This window comes from Simochromis diagramma, unplaced genomic scaffold, assembly GCF_900408965.1.
Source record: "Simochromis diagramma unplaced genomic scaffold, fSimDia1.1 OVJJ01000123.1, whole genome shotgun sequence".
NCBI lineage: Eukaryota > Metazoa > Chordata > Actinopteri > Cichliformes > Cichlidae > Simochromis > Simochromis diagramma.
This window is the reverse complement of record NW_024386778.1, coordinates 845934-867333: the sequence shown is the minus strand read 5'-3', so window position 1 is coordinate 867333 and position 21400 is coordinate 845934. Positions and strand designations below refer to the sequence as shown.

Below are 21400 nucleotides of genomic sequence, written 5' to 3'. Positions count from 1 at the left end.
TGCCTTTAGTGTGAACTGTATGAAAGAAGATAATTGGCTGCCAGTAAGTGTGCTGAAATAACCACAGACACACAAAAAGATGCTGAGTGTTTTACACTGGGTGGCAACCACTGGGTGTTAATGTGTTTGAATATTTCAGGCTAATCCCATAGACCCGATGTAAAGGCGCTGTGATGTCGCTATGACGACACAGGAGACACGTCACAGCTGATTCTGACTGAAAATGATTTCACCGCGAGCTAAATTATTTCCCTCGATGTCACCGATTCTCTCTTTGAAGGATTTCACTCTGAGGTGTGTAACTTGAGCACAAAGAACTCATTATTTTCAGTACACTGGAAAACCACTAGAAACCAAGCGTGATAACAAATTAACTATTCAATCTGCGCAAATGAGTGGAGCGATGGAGAGACGACAGCACGGTGAGTGAGCAGCTATCAAACGATGGATACAGGTCAGCAAAACGTGGACCAAGTCAAAGCACTGAGGACGTGCTGCTCTGCTGTCTGGCATCAACGAGGCATTTTACCCACTCAGATCTCTGTGAACCCCAGAGATGGTTGTGTGGGGAAATTCAGCAGTTGCTGAAATACTCAGATCAGCCTGTCAGGCACTGACAACCATGCCACGTTCAAAGTCCTTTAAGTCGCCGTTCCCCCTTCTGATGCTCGGGTTGATCTTCAGGAGGTTGTCTTGACCACGTACTGAGACGATGCTGTGCGATGTGTGTTAACAAGCAGCTGGGCAGGTGTACCTAGTAAAGTAGCTGCTGTGTGTGCATTGACAAACCTGTATTTTGACACCACTGTTATCATGCAGTCCTCAGCTCTACAGCAGTCTAGTTATTTCTAGCACTGAGTTTACAACTTCACTGACCTGAATGCTGCTTCACAACCGTTCTTTTTATTCCGTCTCCCTTTCCTTTTGCAAATGCGAAAGGTCTCCAGAAGCAGCTGCAGGTATGACTGGAGGTCACTCTTAATACTAGCATTTTGCAGGCCTGTGAGAACAGTGTGGAGGAACACACTCGGTACAAGGACAGGATCAGATTTTAAAGCTGACTCAACTTCTTGGGAAGCACAGCGGATCTTTTCCTTTACTGAAGGGTTCAAATCACTCGGCTTTCAGAGTTAAGAGCTGACAAACGTTTAGAGTGACACACAGACATACTGTACATGTAATTCATCCACATTTAACATATTCAGAGAAATGTGCGTAGCCTCAGTGAAAACGCTGCTTCTGTACTTTTTCACATTTTATGATGTATGCTTTCAATAACCAGCAGCTGAGGGAAAACAACGTTTTTTCATCTCCACCGCTGTTTTCTTGTCTCACGTTGTATTTGGGGGTCTGTGCGGCACATAAATAGTTGATAATACTGTTGCGTCTGTTTCTTTTTGAAATCTTTCCAGACACGCTGGTCTGCTGGGATCAGCTCATACATTAGGATGCAAGGTCAGTCGTGTCACCAGTGCTGAGGAGCCGTGAATAAAAGATGCTGTATGATTCCCGCTTTTGCTGGAAACAATAAGTCACCTTTATGAACAATGCCAAAAATATGGAGAGGCAGACAGCTGAGCTAAAGCCTCTTCAGACGTACCTGTGCAGCTGTTTTGTTCAATACTGCGCGGAAGCCTCCAGCATTGGCGAGTGTAATTAGCGTGGGGCAATCAACAGAAGATTATTTGCTTAATGACTTGGGGAAAAAACAAATGGCATCCATCAGGAGCTTGAGCACAATCAAACACGAAACACCATTAAGAAGTTTGCTTCATACTTCAAATTAGCATGAAACAAATCAAACATAATTAAGCTGAGGTTGAGGTTAGTCCTACTGGAGATTTTGACAAATAATTACACTCTGTTATTAATGAAGCATAAATAAACTGAATGTATTTTCCACATACAACCACAGGATATTGGTGCTTGAGACGTGTACTCTCTCTCTCAGCTAATCGGAGCATTTAAATTCAAATTCAGATCCAATCAAAGACTCATTTGAAGGTAAAGAGGCGTGGTGTGGTGGTAATGGTCTTACTCCTGTTATCTATAAGCGGACCCTCCAGCCCTTGAACCAGAAGCACCCCTTGTACCTAATAATCAATAGTGATAAGAACAAAAGGTGCACTGCATACTGGGATCCCTGCTTTAAAGAGTCACCTGCAACAAAAACCAGAAACTTTCAAAATGATCTTTTAGCAATCAGCGTGCCTGCAGTGTAACAAAGCCACCGTGAACTGGATGCGCGTGTGTGACAGTTGAGTGCTAAGTGCATCTTGTTATCGTGATTTAAACAAAGGTGGAGGACGCCGTGCGCAGCCCGAGGACCTTGAGATAGACGGGACAAGAAATGCGGAGAGAGAGGGTGATAGCGAGAGTTCGAGTTAGCGTCTGGGAGTACACAGAGAGTTTATCAGAGGGAGCAGTCTCATTTGCATTCACTACAGACTGACAGCGGCGGCACACAACAAACCAAGCCCACCGCCGCCCCCGCTGTGCCCCAGGGGAGCCGCCGCCACTGCTGTTGCCCAGAGAGAAGAGATGTCTGGCCTCCTCTGCTGATGAGCAAGCATGATTGTATTAAAACATAAACACAGAGATGGGGAGACAAATGAGAGGCAGAGGGAGGGGGACAAGGGTGTTTATTTGTTTTTGCTTTAATCTCTATAATGTTATCATGTGCCCACTGTTGTGTCATAAAGAGAGGTTCTTAATTATTGGGACAATGACACAACCACAACATGATTTAACGCACTTCATTCACCCATAAATGAACGGGTGAACGAGTCTTGTGGAAAAGCTCTTTATCTATCGATCGTCGCCTGCTAAACCAAAATTGCTTGTTTTCAGTCGGTCGTGTAGAATTTTCGTGACCACACACCTTATCCCCGAGTTCCTCTGAAAAATCTTTGTCCCCGGATTTTTCAGAGCTCAGTTGACAAGGTCAAACACAGGGATTCGTGGCGCTAATGAAAAAACCTGGCTTCCTCCGTCAGACTGGAAGGCATTAAGACCTGGCACCGATGCAATGTGGGCTGAGGTGTCAGTGGATGCCAACACAGTTGTGGATCTTTCCATTCCTGCAGGATCCTGCTGGGCCACACAGCATCCATCCACTGCAGTAATTAAACACAACCTACAAGTATACACACTCACACACTCACACACATATACTCATGCATTAATTGCAGGCGGGAGGCCTCCCACTCATTATAGGCCAAATTAAAGCAATCAATTGAAACTAGAGACCAGCAGAGAGGAATTCATTCACGGGGGCTTGTTCTCCTCTATAAAGGCTGCACGGGCTGTGTCAGCTATCCAAACCTTGCATCGACCAGGTCTGTCGCACAATCAGTCTGTTGATCGCCTTCTCAGCAAGGATGCGCTTAAAGACGTGCAAATACGTTTCACGAATTGCGTGTTTTATACGAAACCTTTCAAACTCGTTCACGGCACAGAGTTACGATCTGCCCGTTGCCAACAAAGTCTCCTGGCTTGCTGCACACATCTGCAAGGCATTTTGTAGTCCAATGCCTCTCCTTTTTCCCCCGTCATCTCTTTCCTTCTTCTGCTTTCTCCAACACAAACACACACCAGAGCGGGGTCAAAGTGTCACGCATCATGAAAAAAAGGAAAGTGTGGCAGGTAGGCTAAAGCGCTCTGTTTGTCTCTGTGTTTAGGACAGCAAATGAACACATCTGCCAAAAATAAGCCTCTGCATCTCTCCAGGCCCACTTAGGGGAGAGTCTGAACATATCCAATTCCAACATTCCCAGTGTTTTCACAAACACATCACGCTCTTGTCACCAGGGAGCCCCCTCCTCTCCTCTTCTATCCCTTTCCCTCTATCCCCACCAGGCAGGCCAACTGTTGCTCCAACACTCCAGGGCAGATTAGGGGAAGTGCTAGCTCCTGAAGAATGCAGGCCTGCTGCTGCTGCTGCTGCTGCTGCCGCCACTCTCAGCTGAGGATTTATTGGGACTGGCGTGGCGGCTCAGGCTTTTGCCCCCGAGAAAACAGAGAAAGGAGGAGGAGGAGGACCTCTGCTGAGACATTACATGCCATTGATAGAAAACATCAACTCTTAAAGGACTGCAGCAGCTTTAGTCTGCGTTGAGCTCATTGTGACGCCTGCTTCAGGTCACTTTCTTAACTCTGACAGCTTATAAATAGCTGATAAATGTTAGGCCGAAGAGAGATGTTAGACAGGGTGTTTACGAAAGCTTAATAAACCATTTCAGTAAGTACAGCTAAATACTTTGTAGGCGGACGTTCCACGATGACATTGAAGAAATGTACCAGGTCGTGAGCATTAGGCTGTCTGGTGCTATTCGAACATTTAAATGGACAGCGTGCTATAGCCAGTGTGAGCCACAATAACAAAACAATTACAACACAACAGCAACAAGATGTGAGCAGTGATGTGCATCCGCGGCGAGCGGCCAGGAGCCTCTGCAACTAATGCAGTGGCCTAGATCCGAGCTGCGCACATCGATCAGATTGACAATTGAGGAGCCGTGTCGCGGCCGATAAGGGTGTTTTATTTATTTCTTTATTTTCCTGTAGTCGCTGGGCAGAAGCTCATCTATTAAGATGAAAGAGGTACAGAACAGAAAGTGTGCAGCTGTGCCACGGGCACAGGGACAAAGCTGTGCCAGTGCCTACCAGACCTAAAGAGGAGGAGGTGGAGGACAGGTGGATGTTCTGAAGAAGCAGTGACGCAGAGGTCAATGTGGAATGACTCTTTAACCTTAGTGGCTGCCAGCGTGGGCTGGAGGTGTACTGGGAGCACAGGACTCACTCCAGGTGCTCCGCAAACCAGTAAATCACTCCAAGTGTTGTGATGCTTGTTCAAGACAGCTCATCATAATAAGAATCTGCTGTCCTTGCATCAGACACATGCTCATATTGACCAAACGGCATTACTGTAGTTAATGTTGAGCTTCAATAAGCAGTTAGACACGTATGGGATTCATAAACACACATGCTCTCATAGTATCTACTGTGTGTCTTTGCCTCGTCTTGCATTGTGTTGCAAAAACAGTCATACATCAGCGCTGGGCCCAGGCTTCCTTTCATCACTTATCATACAGCGCCACCTGCTGGACATTAAAGAAAACAGTAACGAAACAGAAGCTGTTGTAAGGTAGGAGGGTAGGTCTGTCCTCCAATGTCTTTGAATGCTCTGCATTTAATATAATATTCACTTTTATGTCCACGTGGAAGGATGTAAATGATTACAACTCTTTAGGAGATCTCTGGGTAAAGGAATGCACCCTCGGACCCTCGAACTGAAGAAACTTCTCGGATCAGATGAATCGTCGTCAAGCAACTTAAAGAAGTCCAGACGCCTTTCTTTCCAAGCTCCTACTAGAATAAGTAGTAAATACAATTTGGTCAGTCGCGTTTTATTAAAATGTAGTTTATGTAAGGTGTGTGGATACATGTAGCAACTACTTTTAAAAAAAAAGAAATTACCAGTAGTTTAAGGGTAAACTCTATTCACCTTTAAGCTCCACATTTTTATCTTTAGGATAGTTTAACCTCCTAGGACCTGCGTCCACATATGTGGACGTCACATTTTGGGTTATTTAGACCAAAATACTCAATTTTGGTCTACAAGTGCCTGATATCCACTAACGAGGACGTTGCTACTGTTCTATCAACATTTTAAACAAATATCCTCATATATGGCTCTCATTTTTCTTAGAAACAAAAATTGGGTAAAAAAAAAATTGGTAATTCTTTGTTTTTACAATCATCGGGCCCCAATATGCCCAAATATCAAAGAGAACTTAAAAATGCTGTGGAAGAGTTCAGGTCTTAGGAGGATAAAGACACCAAAAAACAAACGGGTGGGAAACACTTGGCCACAAGAACATGACAGGATTTTAGCAGAGCTTCCTCAATGATAATAATAATAATAATAATAATAATAATAATAATAATAATAATAATAATAATAATAGCATCCCGCTGTCATTTAGTCTTAAAAACCTGATAATAATATCCCAGCTGGATGGAAGTTGCCATATGTTTACTGTCAAATTGTTATTTATATATTATTTATTTATTGATCTTTTTTTCTTTACAGACAATAAAATCAACATTTTTGTGTCCCAAATGCCACAAATTCAGGAGTGTGAGTCTCAACCTCAGCATTTAACCATCAAGCCATTAATCAGCCCATTACTCCACGATGTTTTCAGTATTACAGTGGAGTAATGTTCAGTATTATTGATGCATGCAGGCAACAAGTACAACACAACTCAACCAGAGTCATAACTAAGCTCATCTTTGCTAAAGGGAACAGATCTCATCAAGATATCTCACAGTAAATATATTTGGTGCTTTTCACTCTACAAAATGATCCTTTGCCCTCATAAAATGAAGCAATAATTATGAAAAACAGAAACATGTCAAATTAAAGGTTTATTTGTTGAAAATAATTAATCATTAAGGAAATTATGCTTGGTATAAACTGAATAAAGTACATTTAGTTTGACCACATTCCATTCATTTTAATGTTTTGCATGTGACTTGTGCGAAAAAAAACCTGTTATTTCGTAATATAAAAGCCACAGTCACTTCAAGGCGTGCAGGTATGCTGCTGTGCATGCACACATGCATAAATAGCATGCATGGGAGGACTGCACTACCACAGAATCTCTGGCAGCTGCAGTAAGACATCAGAGGAAGCAGCAGCAGCACCGTGTACAGAGAAAGGAGGGGAGAAAGATGACTGGGGATATACGGAGTCTGTCAGAAGCAATGTCAGGTCACTGCTCTCCTCATCTGCTCTCTGGCGAGCCCCATTCATCTTGGCAGATAGCAATTTATATGTCAAGTTAACCTCCCTCCATAGACTTGGCTCAGATGTCTTGACTGGGGCAGTACAAGTCCGCTGACAATTCCATAGTGCAATAACACAATTACAGAGAGCACGACAGAGCTGGGGAACAGCTCTCACAGCCGCACTACATTAACCTCCTTTTACCACAATGGCTGACTTCATGCTTGTACAGTGTCAAGGCAACGCCAAGGCAGACTTTAGAGGAGACAAAAGCTCTTTAACAGGAAAAGCGGCGCTATCTGTGCAGGGCTCAGGTGCAGGAATCTCCGTCAGCTCAGTATGTAGTGTTGTTATTAACAAACAGCTTTATAATGTAAGACTTACTATCCAATACCCATTGAAAAAGAGAGATTTTAAATCTCAAGTGAATCAAGGTTATTTGAACAAATATTCATAGAGTGCAAGTGTAACCTTCATCTTTACATAGACTACTTCCTCTTCAGGTTTATGGTCACATTAGCACAGAAATATAAAAGCTTACGCATTTGTACCACGCATTACTGAAGACGCATGACTTCCTTGGGCTAAGGAAATACGAAGAACAGATAGTTTATTCTGTCCATCAATCACTGTTTGAATGCAGGGGCATGTTAAGAAGCTAACAAAATGCTAATGGGCCAATAGCACTCAGACAACAAACAGAACCTGGAGGTGTCCTATTCCTTACGCACAAAGGGTCTGCATTTTCATAACACGAAAAACACATAATATCTATAAACATTATTAGCGATCAGGCCCTCACCCAGCAGGAGTCCCTCACAGCATCTTCTTGGTCCTTAATGTCCCCTTTCAGATTACTCTGAATTACTAGCAGCTACACCAAAGGCAATTTTATTCTCTGACCCATTTTAATATTTGCTATATTTTTTATTTATTTAGGGCATAAAGAAGCAAAATGACCCTCTGTGTCACAGCAAACAAGGATTACAACAAAGCTTCTCCCGGCTTTGCAATATACAATATACTAACTAGCTAAATAACTAAACACACATAAACACTTCACGAGGAGCCAACCTTGAAGAGGACAGCTGCTAAATTTAATGGTAGATCTTTATGCAAGGACTTTGCTGATGCTAGTAAAAGCAGAACGTGTTCCTCCTGCTGTTTAGGTGTCTGATCACTCCTTGAATCACTGCTCAATCGAAATAGGTGCATGTGTTGTACTTTTACGGTCCTGGCCTTTAATCCTGATATCTGAAGTGAAATCTCAGGCTAAGGAACCGAAGGGCTGTAAGTGCAGTAAAATCCACTATGAGAACTTCAGCAGCACTTTCCTCGTTGGCTTTGGTTTTCCTAATTCATCAAACTGTAGATCATATCTGTTGCCTTAAGCTGCAGGTGAACAGAAGCAGGCAGGCAGCCACAGCTGTGAATAAACTAATGGCTGCCCAGCGGCCCCGAAGCACCAGGCAGAAGAACAAGATTAACAGCATATATATTAAAGTTCTCTCACTGTAGGAAGGGAATTGCTTTAGCAACCTATTATTTCCCCTCAAAAGCCAGATGTACATTGGGGAGTTTGACAGATGTGGGATGATAAAAGCTGCTCTGATAAGAAGGTTACTATACAGTGTTTTTGGAATTGAGTCATTTCAGACACTAAAAGCTCTGCCTCTCTGCTTTCATTCTGCCTCTTTCCTGTTCTTTCCTGGGAGTACTTTTAACTAGGCTTTATAATTTAATGGCTGAGATCAGCTCCAAGCCAGCATCAGAGCACCAGAGAGAATAGCCACTGATGTTAGGCTGATAAAACCTGGCACACAGTTATCCCAACCACACCGTGGTTACTCAACCCGCAGCAGAATGGGCTCAGATCAGGTCTCTGATGTCCTTCCAGGGCAAAATTATTTTTACACAACTGTTTGCGATTAAGCTCATATTCCTTAATTTCAACAAAGAGTTGTTGCATAAGCCACAACACAACAAAACTATTAGCAACAGCACAGTCAAAATGAGTCGTGCACGGCTACAAGTAATGATATTTAGGATGGCTCTGCTGACTGCAAACCAGCATTTCTGCACACACACACACACACACACACCATGGTTAACAGTATCTGTTTTAGCACGGTGAAATCTCTAAATATTTGGACAATGATACAATTGTCAACATTTTGCTGAAGGAGGGATTCTGCTGGCTACCACAACAGTATCACATTTACTAATTGTGACGTTATTAAAAGAAAGAATGTGACTGAAACTGAAACACAGTTTGGTGACGAAATATAACCTGAATCATGCAACAAACCCAACTGTTTATACAGTCCTCTGTTTTCAGGAGCTCAAAGCAGACAAATGAAATCAGAAATAAAACACTTCTTTTTTAATACTTGAGAATCCTTTGAGGTCAATACTTGTAGGTACCTCATGGACATCACCAAAGGTCCTGCTTCTATCATTGAAGAAACATCTCTAAATTGAGCCCTGCAGCATCTCATACTGAACTGGAGATTGTTATTCATGCATTCATTTCATCACAATTAAACTACTGTAATTCACTGTTTACATGTCTAAACAAAAACTCCCTGGAGCGTCTGCAGATTGTCCAAAATGCTGCAGCAAGGCTTCTGACTAAAACATCTAAGTACTCTCATGTAACACCGTTGCTTATACAGCTGCACTGGCTCCCCGTTGAAGTCAGAGTCCATTTTAAGATGCTGGTTCTGACCTTTAAAGCTCTTCAAGGACAAGCACCAGCCTACATCATTGAACCTTTACAGCCCTATGTAGGAGGTCCCTGAGGTCATGTGATCAGGGACCTACTTGTTATTCAGCACACAAGGCTGAAAACCAAGGGAGACGCAGCTTTTGCCACTGTGGACTCTCTTCCTCAGAACTTAAGATCTGTGGACTCAGTGATCACTTTGAAAAAACAACTAAAACACATCTTTTTAGAATTGCATTTTGTTAACTTTTGTCTGTTTTTGTTTTATACTTTCTGAAGCACTTTGTGATCTTTTTATCTAGAAATGTGCTGTATAAATAAAATTGTACTTACTTACCTTTCCTGTTTGTCAGGTCTGGTTTCAGTTGTCATTTGCTATTTGAAGGGTCAAGTTAAAGCTACTAATCAAGACTAGTCAGTATTCACTACACAATTGTAACTTGAATATTTAGTATAGATTGTTTTTATTATTGTCCAAATGTGAATGTGCCTACCTGAAGGTTACAACACCAGATCTTCCCAAAAAGTTAATTCTGTTCATCTGGATGCAGGGTCAAAGGTCATGACAACTGACCTCATAGGCCATTGTTCATTCAGTGGGCGGGTTTCAGTCACTTTCGATTCAATTCAATTTGATTTATAAAGCGCCAAATCACAACAACAGTCGCCTCCCGGCGCTTTATATTGTAAGGTAGATCCTACAACACCTTTTTTACACTTCCTCTGTGCCTACACACCACGCTGTGTTTAATTCCACAGTGTGTTTTTTGTCGTGTCATCCTTCCCTCACCCCAACTGGTCGCGGGTGCTGCTGCCCCTCCCTCAGACTGGTTCTGCTGGAGGTTTCTTCCTGCTGAAAAGGAGTTTTTCCTTCCCACTGTCACCAAGTGCTTGCACAAAGCAGGTCACCTGACTGTTGGGGTGTTCTCTGTGTTATTGCAGGGCAGGTTTATCTTACAACACAAAGCACCACGAGATGACTGACTTTGTGCTTCGGTGTTTTAAAATCAAATAAAATTGGTTAAATGATTTCTTTTCAGGGCCTTTATTTCCCCGGGATCGAGTGTGGATGTCTTGGTTGCCACAACAGGTCTTTCCTGATGAATATTTCAGTGTTCAAGTTTCAGATGTATGCATTTGGTTGCTCTGTTTAAAACACATTATGTCAAATATCACACATTTGAATTGCAGGTAAGCAACTTATATACCACCTTTATATCATCCATCCATTCGCTTCTCCTTTTCAGGGTCGCGGGGGTCACTGGAGCCTATCCCAGCTGTCATAGGGCGAGAGGCGGGGTACATCCTGGACAGGTCGCCAGTCTGTCGCAGGGCCAACACACAAACACAGACAACCATTCGCACCTATGGGCAATTTGGATTAATCAATTAACTTATCCCCACAAACTGCATGTCTTTGGACGGTGGGAGGAAGCCGCAGTACCCGGGGGAACCCACGCAAACACGGGGAGAACATGCAAACTCCACACAGACAGGCTCCGGCCTGATGGTGGAATTGAACTTTGCTGCCCACGGTTATATTTAGCTGAAATTAATTACCATGAAACACAATCAGAAGTGGATTGATTAATGAAATCACAATAATGCTGATTTTTTGTTGTCAGAAGTTATTGCTCTTTCCAGCTTTAGCTGCTAAATAAGTTAGTTTAATGTAATCATATGCTGAAAAGAGACAAAGGTTTGCCACTGTCTATGCTCTGTACAGACACATGTCACTGTTCAGCTGTGGCTTTCAGTAGAGCTCTCTATTTCTATATTATGCTGCTTTGTGCGTCTACACCATTACATGTTTCATGCAAATGCCTTGAACACCTTAGCATTTACAGAATGTCTCCTGACATGGACGTTGGTCTCCGGTTCACCCCACAGATTTTCAGTGGGATTCAGGTCAGGTTAGGAGGTCAGGTGTGCACGTGAGTAACATTCCCATTAGTCTTCTGGAGGTAGCTCTTCACCAAGATCGATGTTTGCATGTGTGTAAGTTTTGGATTGTTGTCGTGTTGAAAGACAAATCAGGCCAAGATTTGCTGCCGACTGCTTGAGCTTTTCTTCCACAATCACAGATTCTTTCCACCTTGATGAGTTTCCCAATTCCAGAGACCCAGAAGCACCCACCCAGCATAATACTCCCACCACTGAGTTTCACTGTGGGTTGTACTATATAATATAGACAGTGCCTCTAAGGCCAAAGGGCACACTTCCAGTATGCATACTCTTTCTCCGGGTTGCCTTTAGCATACTTCAGCTTGAAGTTGTCTCTTCTACATAAGTGTTTGTCTTTTCTGCAACCTCACAGACCAATCCTGTCCTGGTTCCAGTGACTGTCTTCTTCGAGACTACAACTCCCAGCATGGCTAAGTCATCAGTATCTTGACACTAGTTTTTTTCCAGAGTCTTTGAAATCTTCCTACCTCTGCCAGGCTTGTTCTGTCCTGTGTGGCTCTCTTTGAATTTCCTGACGATACTTCTCGCTCCAGTTCTTCATATTTAGAAATGCTGTGATAACTGTGACGTTTTTTGTCTTGCTTTTTTGTTTTTACTGTGTGGAAATTGGAAGGTAACTTTTAGTTTAACTTTATTTTACAAGTTTTGAGCTTTCCAGAGTTAAAGCACATCATCGCACAGCAGTGGTTCGTGCTATGGCTCAATAAAAAGGTTCGTTGTTTGGAGAGCTAATTTAGAATATTTTATTTTCAAGAAAACTGGTATGTTTAGAAATGCAATGAAAATCCCTTGCTTTGTTAAAAAAAAAGCACTTCAGACAAAAACTGTAAATAAATAAATAAATTGCTGTTGCAAAAGAATTTCCCAAATTTCGAAAAACTAAATCTTTATCTTAGCTTGCTGTGATGGCAAAGCCACACATGGTAAGCTCCACACCTCATCATTATTGGATTCACTTTACTTTAAATATATCCTACTTATTGTCCAATTGTCTTTTTGTTAAAAAAAACAAAACAAAAAAAACAACTATTTATTTATTACTTCAAAAAAAAATCTTCTTTTCACTCGTGTGTACTTAATTTCGTTCCACCTCATGCTAACATGTGAATGAAGCTCCTTGAATCTTTGAATATTGTTTATTTATTTATTTTTCCATCACACCTTCCAGTGTTTATGCACACATCTTAACACTGCAAGATCAAAGTTCTGTTTTATGATATATTCATACATCTTTGTTTGAGTTACGGGGGTGTGGCTTCTCCTCCTGTCTGGCAAAAGGCTGTGAGAGCTGAAGTACCACTAACAGCCTAATTGGATGATACCACATGCTTCATTGCCTGGGGGGTGTTTCAAGTTTGTTTAATTGTTTTGTATTAGTTGGTCATGTGACACACCCCCTGGTGCGTCCTTCGGTTTAGCTAAACCAGTATTTAAGTCCCCCCTGTGTCAGTTTGTCTTGTGTTTGTTTGAGGATTTGGTAATTGTTATCTTGAGTTTAGTTTATTGAGTTGACCTCTTTTATTGGTCTGCCTGTTTTTCTGTCTTTGTTAAATATCTTTTCATACTTTTGGGTCATTCAAACCCCTTTTTTGAATTAAACACCTGTGTCCTTTATGCCTTACTGCTTGGTCCCTGACACTTACAAAAGTTCCATCTATATCAATTGTTTTGCAGTTTTTACACAGGTATACAGCATCATTTATTTGTATATTTAAACGTGATTTTATCTATTTTTTTAAACAATGTTAAAGGTGGAAGACTGTTAATCGAGTTGTGTGCGGGATGTTGTGCCTAAATTACTATCTAAGCACTGGAAAGCAATTTCTTGGTGTTTGTATTCAGCATCACAGTTTATGAGTGTTGGATAGTTATTCTCCAAACTCAGAGCATGGGGATAAAACCGGATAAAAAAGGCGAGCCACTTTATGTAGGTTGATGATAACCTTTGAACAGTAACAAAGTCCAGAAGTGTAACAAATACAAATGTGGATCATAACAAACAATCTGACAATAACAAAGAGTGAGACAGGACTATTTATACACCGAGGGCTTAATGAGAACCATTGGTCATTGTGCCTAAACTGATTTACATACACATTTTTTCTTTGTGTCCTTCTGAGCCCCACACAGGTGAAGACGATCACCTGTGACCACAGAGAAGGAAGTAAAACCGACACTGGACATGAGAGAAAGCCACCTTTCAAAGTAACAGAGAAACAAGAATATCATCAGACAAACAGATGAGACACGAGGAATTAAAGTCATCATTAGAATATCAAATTAGAGATCCAAAGGTTCAAAAACTTGGCAAAATAAAACCCAAACAGATTACACAAAGTGTAAATGCAGAGGATTTTGAAACGGGAGTGAGAAATGTGGACTTGTGTACATATACACAGAGAATTTCATTGTACAGGGAAAGTGTTTCTGTATTGTCCATATGAAAATAAAACTTTGAAACTTTGAAACTTTGTGTCTGTTCTATTACACTTATTTGAGCCAAAAATAAAAAACACACACCATTATTAACAGTATCACAATCTGTTTCAGCACATGTTCATGTTTATTATTTATTTCCAAAGCCCTTATATGGCATATTTTGTCCTCTGCATTTAAGCCATTCACTCAGTGAAGCAGTGGGCAGCTACCAATCCAGCACCCAGGGAGCAGTGTGTGTGTGTAGAGACAGTACCTTGCTCAAGGGTACCTCAGGGTAGCGGCTCGGTGGATTCAAACCCCCAACCTTCCGACCACGGGGTGACCACTCTACAAACTGAGCTATACAGAAGCTATCCTGTATTATCATGCTGTAGGTCTTCATGCTGTTGGTGCAGCCGCAGCACGGCCCTGTAGAGCTCTGATGAACCAGCTTACAGAAAAGCTGTTAAAAATGCAGACGTGTATTGGTGCATGCATGCACGTATGCACACCCATTCAAGTCACATGTGGCTTGGGTATAACTATCCAAGACTCATATACTATTTACAGGTAGGTTACATAGCGACTGTTGAGTTCACGTGCTTCCTTTCTAAATCCCCCTTTTTCATTAATGTACTTTCCAATATCTGAAAGACGCTGTCTTTGCCTTATGTATCAGGATATGCTACATACAGATATCATATAGCTGCAACTGGGCAGTTACATATCAGATCATAGAAGATCCTTGTTTTTGTTGATGAGAACCTCTGGGCAGAAGGAGACAAAGAGGCTGGCCTTGTTCACAGTGGGCATCCTACATTAAACTGATTTACATGCACACATTTCCCCCCTGTGTCTTTATGAGTTCTACACTGCACCGGGGTTCATCTTCATATGTTACAGGAACTACAAACAGAAGGACAGGAGAATAGATCAAAGTGATTTTATTTTGACTATTAGATGAAGGTAGAGGTGGCAAAGGAAGCCAGATGTTGTGGCTGCACTGATGCGTGAGTTAAGATTTAAGAGCCAGTCCTGCAGGTTTTAGATGTGTCCTTGATCCAACACAGCTGATTTAAATGGCTAAATTACCTCCTGAATATGTCCTGAAGTTCTCCAGAGGCCTGGTAATGAACTAATCATTTGATTCAGGTGTGTTGACCCAGGGTGAGATCGAAAACCTGCAGGACACCGGCCCTCGAGGCCTGGAGTTTGACACCCCTGGGTTAGGGTTTAAAGGGCTAATCAGCATTTATCCGAGCAGTGTACACTTCAGAATTCATCCTGCTGTTTCTATCAGCAATCCCATCATCACTCAATGCTAGTGACCTGGTCTTACTGGCAGCTGTAGAACTGGTTCTACAACATTGCTGTTTGCTGACAGTCTAATCTCAGGCCTTGCTGTTCTTGACTGTGGATCACAAACCTTCTGTACTTCATGAAGGTGTCTTTTTTCCTACACGGTCTTTCGGGTGTTTTGGTGTTCCTGAGATAGCCAGTGCATTCATTCTTTTTAAGGATGTACCAGATTGTTGGTTTTGTCATCTCTCTTACTTAGAGCCGCAGTGAACAGCTAGGTCCAACTCCAGACTCCAGATTTTTTTATCTTCTCATGAAACGGCTCGTCAGTCAGTAGTTCCATTACCTTTCAGCCCCTGAAAATGAAATACTGTATAAAAATGACAGTGGTTCTGAAACAGTTTCAGTGTTAAACTCACTGAATTAAAGTTTAATGCCTGCATTTTAGTCACATATTTACTGTTTAAAATCCACTGTAATGACATACAGAGACAAATTGTATCTAAACATATGGACCTAACTGAATGGGACATTCTTGGGGGAATAAAATACAATTCACAGTTTATGTTCAGTCTATTTATTGTTCGGTGTAATCTTTTTGTGTTGCACTCATCTCACATTTTTGCATTTGCTCCATAATCCTGGAAAATTGCTTTTCATTCTACTGCATATCTATAAAAATCTCTCTCTCACCCCCTGAGGGGTATGTGTGTTTTTCAAGTTTGGGGACACTACCAGATGCCTGGGAGTTTTCTGGGAGTGTTCTGCACATTATCTTAGCTGTTCCTAGGATTGAATTCTTCCGGAGAGAGACCTCGGATGCTGTGCTTGGAATCTGCTGGATCCACTCTTCCACTTTGTGATCTGAAATCCAGATCATGAGCCAAGATGAAATGATAAACCTCTATATTGGTCGACTTTCTACTTGTGACTGTGATAAAAATCCGTGATCAGATCAGTGATGCAGCTGAGATCAGGAAAAGAGTACTGCAACCACTCAGGCTCTAATAACAAAATGCAAGGTGCTTTTAAAGACATCCGATTATGAAGAGATACCAAGGCTACAGCAGCAGAATCAGCAGCAACACTGGAGCTGAGAGGAATGCAGTGTCTCAAAGACACATCAGGGGCTAAATCCTCTGGTTCAGCTGCAAACGTTTTATTCAACATCTCAATTTCTGTGAGCAACTAAAACCTGCTCTGGAAACTGAGCCGCCTACATAACGACACATATGTGTGTTTTCTCTAAAGGGTTTATGCCTGTCATGTGACTGCAGTTCTGGGATATCCCACTAGGTGGAGGTGTTGCGTCATTTTACCAAAACAAAAACAAACAAAAAAAAACGCCTGAACTAGAAAAAAAAACGTCGTGACGTGTGCAGTCGTAAAACAACGTCATGTCTGTACAAGCAGCTTATGGCTTAGCCTAAAAGCTAACATCTTATTTTTGTTTTTTTTTTGTTTTTGTTTCGTTTGGCGGGTCGGCTTTTGTTCTAGATGGAGACCCAGAGCCTACCATGAAACTCCGGGTCCAGAATGACAGGTGAGCTGAAGCTTAAACGGGGCCTAAGAAGAAACATGCTAGCTGCTAATGCTAACGGCTAGCTGTGTGTAGGAAACGCTCAGTTTTACCTGTTAGCGGTGTCTGTCACTAAGCTGCTTTGGACCTTTTTTTATTACTATTACTTGAAAATGTTTGGGGGGTTTTACCTAACGGTAGTTACGTTGGTATAATGAAATGAGTTATATGAAAATAATGTCAGAGTAATTCACTTTTGTGAACTTTAGCCAACCTAAAAAAGCAGATCTCCAGTCGCATTCGTGCCCCAAAGTACCACAATACTGTCAGAGAGGAGTCTCGGCTGTTTTAGCATAAACAGTTGCTAAACCCTTCATTACTTCTTAACACTTTATTAACGTCTTTACGTCGGTTCTCTCTGTCAGTTGACACGTAAACATGGCCGTGATCGTAGCTGCAGCGGGACACACTCTGACCGAGGCTCTTGTGTCTTAGGACTGATTCCAGAAGAGTACTGAAACTGAGGGAGTCTCCTACTGTAATGCAGCCTAATTCAACTGAGCGGGGAGGTCATGCGGGAAATGGTTTATCCCTAACTCTGCAGCCAGAGCTTTTCACCAGGGCACCTGTCAGTGGTGCTGCTGCCTCCAGCCCTGAGAGCAGTGAGGTACGAGTACCCATGACCGGTGGCCCCGGAGAGTCCAGTGGAGGTGCGTCATCCAGGAGATGCAGGATCAACTCCCACAGCCACTCGCATTCACACGCACATAATCGGGCGCCCCCTTCCAGTTCAGAGCCCGAGCTTGACCCGCCCGACCCCGATCTGGACTCTGGAGAACCCAGCGCCTCTCTTTCTGAGCTACGCTGTCTCTTCCGCTGGCTCCAAAAGAGTCTTCCTTTCCTGGTCATACTGTGCGCTAAGCTGGTGATCCAACATGCTCTGGGTAAGCAGGAGTGAAGAAAACAGTGTCACCACAGCTGTGAGCACAAGAACGCATGTCATCGTGTCTCTCTTCCTTTACCAGGTTTAGCAGTTGGGATCGGCCTCTTCACGACCTTTCTGTATGTGAATAAAAACATTCAAACTCAAGTCTTTCTTCAGGTGAGTCAGCAGCTGAAAAACTGTTGATTTGTGATGCGTTTATGAATATTAATTAAGTCCCTGATACGACACGTTGTCTGTGTGCAGGATCGTCACTCAAAGCTGCAGTGCATATGGCTGCTGCTCTTCCTGATCTCCTCCACCTTACTGCTTTACTACACCTTTCTCACAGAGACACTTTATCATTGGTAAGGCACGATCCATCCACCTCACTTATCACTAGAAATATAGTGTCCGACCTAAAAGTGGAGTGTGATCAGATTTGTTGAAGAGCATTATGCCGTTTAACCCGACTGTCACCCTTCCTCATAGCCTCATCCTGCTCAGTCCAACCATTGAGCCGCTGGTTTTCTGGGAGACACTCTGGGCAGTCGGCATCACCAACTTTGTAATAAAGTTCCTCTGCATGGGAATCAAGTGCCTTATTCTGCTGCTGCCCTCTGCACTGGTGTCCTATCGAACTCAGGTTTGATTTGTGGATTTATTCTCGACATTGTTGACTTAATGAACAAAACCAAAGCCCTGTTGGCAGGGCTGGTTCAGTAGCTTAAGTTTATTTCTCCAGGGCCGGTGGCTCATGTTGACTGAGGAGCTGGGTCAAGTCCACCAGACTATAGCGCCTGTTCCACTGTGGTTCCGCTACCTAGTCACCTACCAGGAGACAGAAGGCACCCCTGGACTTACACTCGGGGTCCTGTTGGCTTTGCTCTACCTCATACTAAAGGTGTGATCCTACAGCTTATATATTTTTGTAGTATAAATGCTAAAAGGGTTCTGTTTCCTGTTGACAATTACATCGAAAACTGTTGTTTTCTCTCCCTTTTAGCTTTTAGGATTGTATGGTCAGTGGACGTCTTTAATGAAAACTGGGAGACTGTTCCTACGAGTCGAGGTCAGTGTTAAACAGCTTTATCTTTAAATTGTGAATTAAAGGTAAATGCAGATTGTGCTGAAGTGTCCGTATTGAAGTGTGCTTCCATGTTATTTCTCAGTGCACAGGCACAGCAGCCACGAGGAGTCAGTGTAACGAGGCTGGAGATGTCTGCCCCATCTGTCAGGGAGAGTACAGGGAGCCACGTGCACTTCTCTGTCAGGTAAAACGACACGTGCACGCTTCCAGGGCCTGCTGTACGCTGCCGCAAAAGTGTTGAGTCCCCCCTCATTTCTTTATGATTTGCTCCAAAGGAGCCAGACTTTTCTTTGGACATTGGCTGCTTTTTACTCATCTTCAGTCCTGTTCTTGTACCTGATCATTTTCAGAGGAATGCTTTTTTTAAATTTCTTTTGTTTATTAAGCAATTTAAGGCTGAACTCTAAGTCATTCAAGCATAAAAACTCAAGGCCCAGTGAATCAGTGTTAAGTCTTCACATGACAGACACCCCGACAGTGAACCAGCTGAAATGGTTTCTGTTGGGACTTTGTTGCTGCCAGCCTGTCTCAAAACATTTGTTCCCATTTCTTTAGCTGAATCTATAAAAAGTTTACTTGTTCATAGAAAATCAAGTAATGAGGGGTGGCTCAGGACTTGAGTACAGTCCTGTATTTGCTGCTACAGTGTTTGATGCTTCTGTAAAACACTTTTAAATGGTGAGGTCAGAGTGTGTACAAATGTTCCCTGTCAGATTTTATATCAGGCACACAGCTCTGACTGTATATAAACCAGGGGTGGGGAACTCTGTGTCCTGCAGGGTTTAGATCTCACCCTGGGTCAACACACCTGAATCAAACGATTAGTTCATTACCAGGCCTCTAAAGACCTTCAAGACATGTTGAGGAGGAAATTTAGCCATTTGAATGAGCTGGTTTGGATCAAGGACACGTCTAAAACCTGCAGGACACCGGCACTCGGGGCCTGCAGTTCCCCACCCCTGATATAAAAGATAAACGCAACCATTTCCACCATTTCGCTGCTGTGAAGAGCATCCATCATGGTGTTTCAGTGTTTAACTTTAATCTTCACCTGACAAAATAAACTTTCATCATTCAATAAAATTTGAAGGGACTGACTGAGAGCATAAACTCACCAGAGTAGCATCGAGTGAGGTAAAAAAGAAAGGGAGCATTTTCCTCTAGATCAGGGGTGGGCAACTCCAGGCCTCGAGTGCCGGTGTCCTGCAGGTTTTAGACGTGTCCTTGATCCAAACCAGCTCATTCAAATGGCTAAATTTCCTCCTCAACATGTCTTGAAGTTCTCCAGAGGCCTGGTAATGAACTAATCATTTGATTCAGGTGTGCTGACCCAGGGTGAGATCTAAAACCTGCAGGACACCGGCCCTCGAGGCCTGGAGTTGCCTACCGCTGCGTTAGAGGAATGCAAATTTAGGGTACCTTCATATCGGCTTTATTTACTTTACAAAAGCTACAACCGCCTATTTATGGAGTCTTGAGCATAGAAGTGCGCCCCACCTGCTGTTGGAAAATGTCTGCAAGGGGCGGCCAATCAGGACAAAGCTGGTGTAAAGAGTGACGAAGGAGCTAAAACAAACTTGAAGAAGTTCAGTAGCCCTTTTCAGACACTTTTGAGTGTAAAATGTGTTGATGTGCTTTCACTTCTCCGCTGTGCAGCACATATTCTGTGACGAATGCATCGCTCTGTGGTTCAACCGGGAGAAGAGCTGCCCCCTCTGCCGCACAGTCATCACAGAGAAGGTCTACAAGTGGAGAGATGGAGCCACATCTCCACACCTGCAAATTTATTAATGGTTCAGGTGTGGGATACTGGTATTATTTTGTATGTAATATGTGACTTTTCATGGCTGTCAAGCCCCACTGACAGATAACGTCGTACACACTGTTTCATTAGTCAGTTAAAGGCTGGGCTCCTTGCTGGCCGGGGCCAGTGAAGGTACACAACCATAGGCACGTTTCTGGCTTCTCTTGTTAAATCTCCAGCAAAGAATTTCTTCTTCTCACAGAAATTATTTTCTCACCCTCGAGTATTTTTTTGATTTAAGTCGTTTCGCTTTGTGTTGCTTTTCTTCACCTTTAGTCTTTGAAACTTTCCTCGAGAATGAAAATTTCATTACTTCCACGTTTTTTTTTTTAAATGTTTTGTGAATATAGGAGCATAAGAGAATTACACACAGCACCTGATCCCCGTCTTGTCTAGTGTTACCTAATTTGTGATCGCAACTATTCAGATTCATCCAAACGAATGCGCCAAATAAAAGCATCTGCTTCAGTTGTATCGTTCAGTTTGAAATCAGGCTGCAGAGCTGACCTTCTGGAACAACTCATAGGTATAATTGCTCATTAATGTGCACACAGTAAACTTCTTGCTTTCAGCTTTTTTGGGGGACTGCAGATTGTGATACTGATTTACACAAATTATTTTTTTACAGGGCTGACGTTGCCCCGTTTTTGTAAAAACCAAAGACTGGGAGAAACATCTATTTTATGTACAAAAATCATTTCACTGTTATTTTTATCCGCTCTGACCCATGAACTCTGATTAAAGATCTACATTTAAGTTAAGCGTTCTTGGCTTGATTTGTGGAGCAAACTGGGACCAGTTCCCTGGTGAACAGCTTCCAGTTTATGGGAAAAAACTTGGACGTTATCACTGAGATACGCTGAAA

The 21400-nt window shown here is 42.6% G+C and overlaps 2 protein-coding genes across 4 annotated transcripts in view; both read left to right on the top strand.

Annotated features, from left to right (window-relative positions):
- Positions 1-21400, top strand: part of LOC120720571 — a 914567-nt gene that overhangs the window by 748831 nt on the left and 144336 nt on the right. The gene's annotated exons all lie outside the window — the stretch shown is intronic.
- On the top strand, positions 16600-21296 carry rnft1 (ring finger protein, transmembrane 1). 3 transcript variants are annotated; one of them, XM_040013323.1, is made up of 10 exons: positions 16600-16743; positions 17215-17663; positions 17745-17821; positions 17909-18009; positions 18134-18287; positions 18387-18545; positions 18648-18713; positions 18814-18915; positions 20388-20530; positions 21164-21296. In XM_040013323.1, exons 1-9 carry the CDS (start codon positions 16718-16720, stop codon positions 20520-20522), a joined length of 1269 nt encoding a protein of 422 aa, XP_039869257.1. In that variant the 5' UTR covers positions 16600-16717; the 3' UTR covers positions 20523-20530; positions 21164-21296. The 3 variants fall into 3 exon arrangements, with proteins under 3 accessions (XP_039869257.1, XP_039869250.1, XP_039869265.1); XM_040013316.1 differs by having other exon boundaries at positions 16601-16743; positions 20388-21296; XM_040013331.1 differs by having other exon boundaries at positions 16618-16743; positions 17145-17663; positions 20388-21296.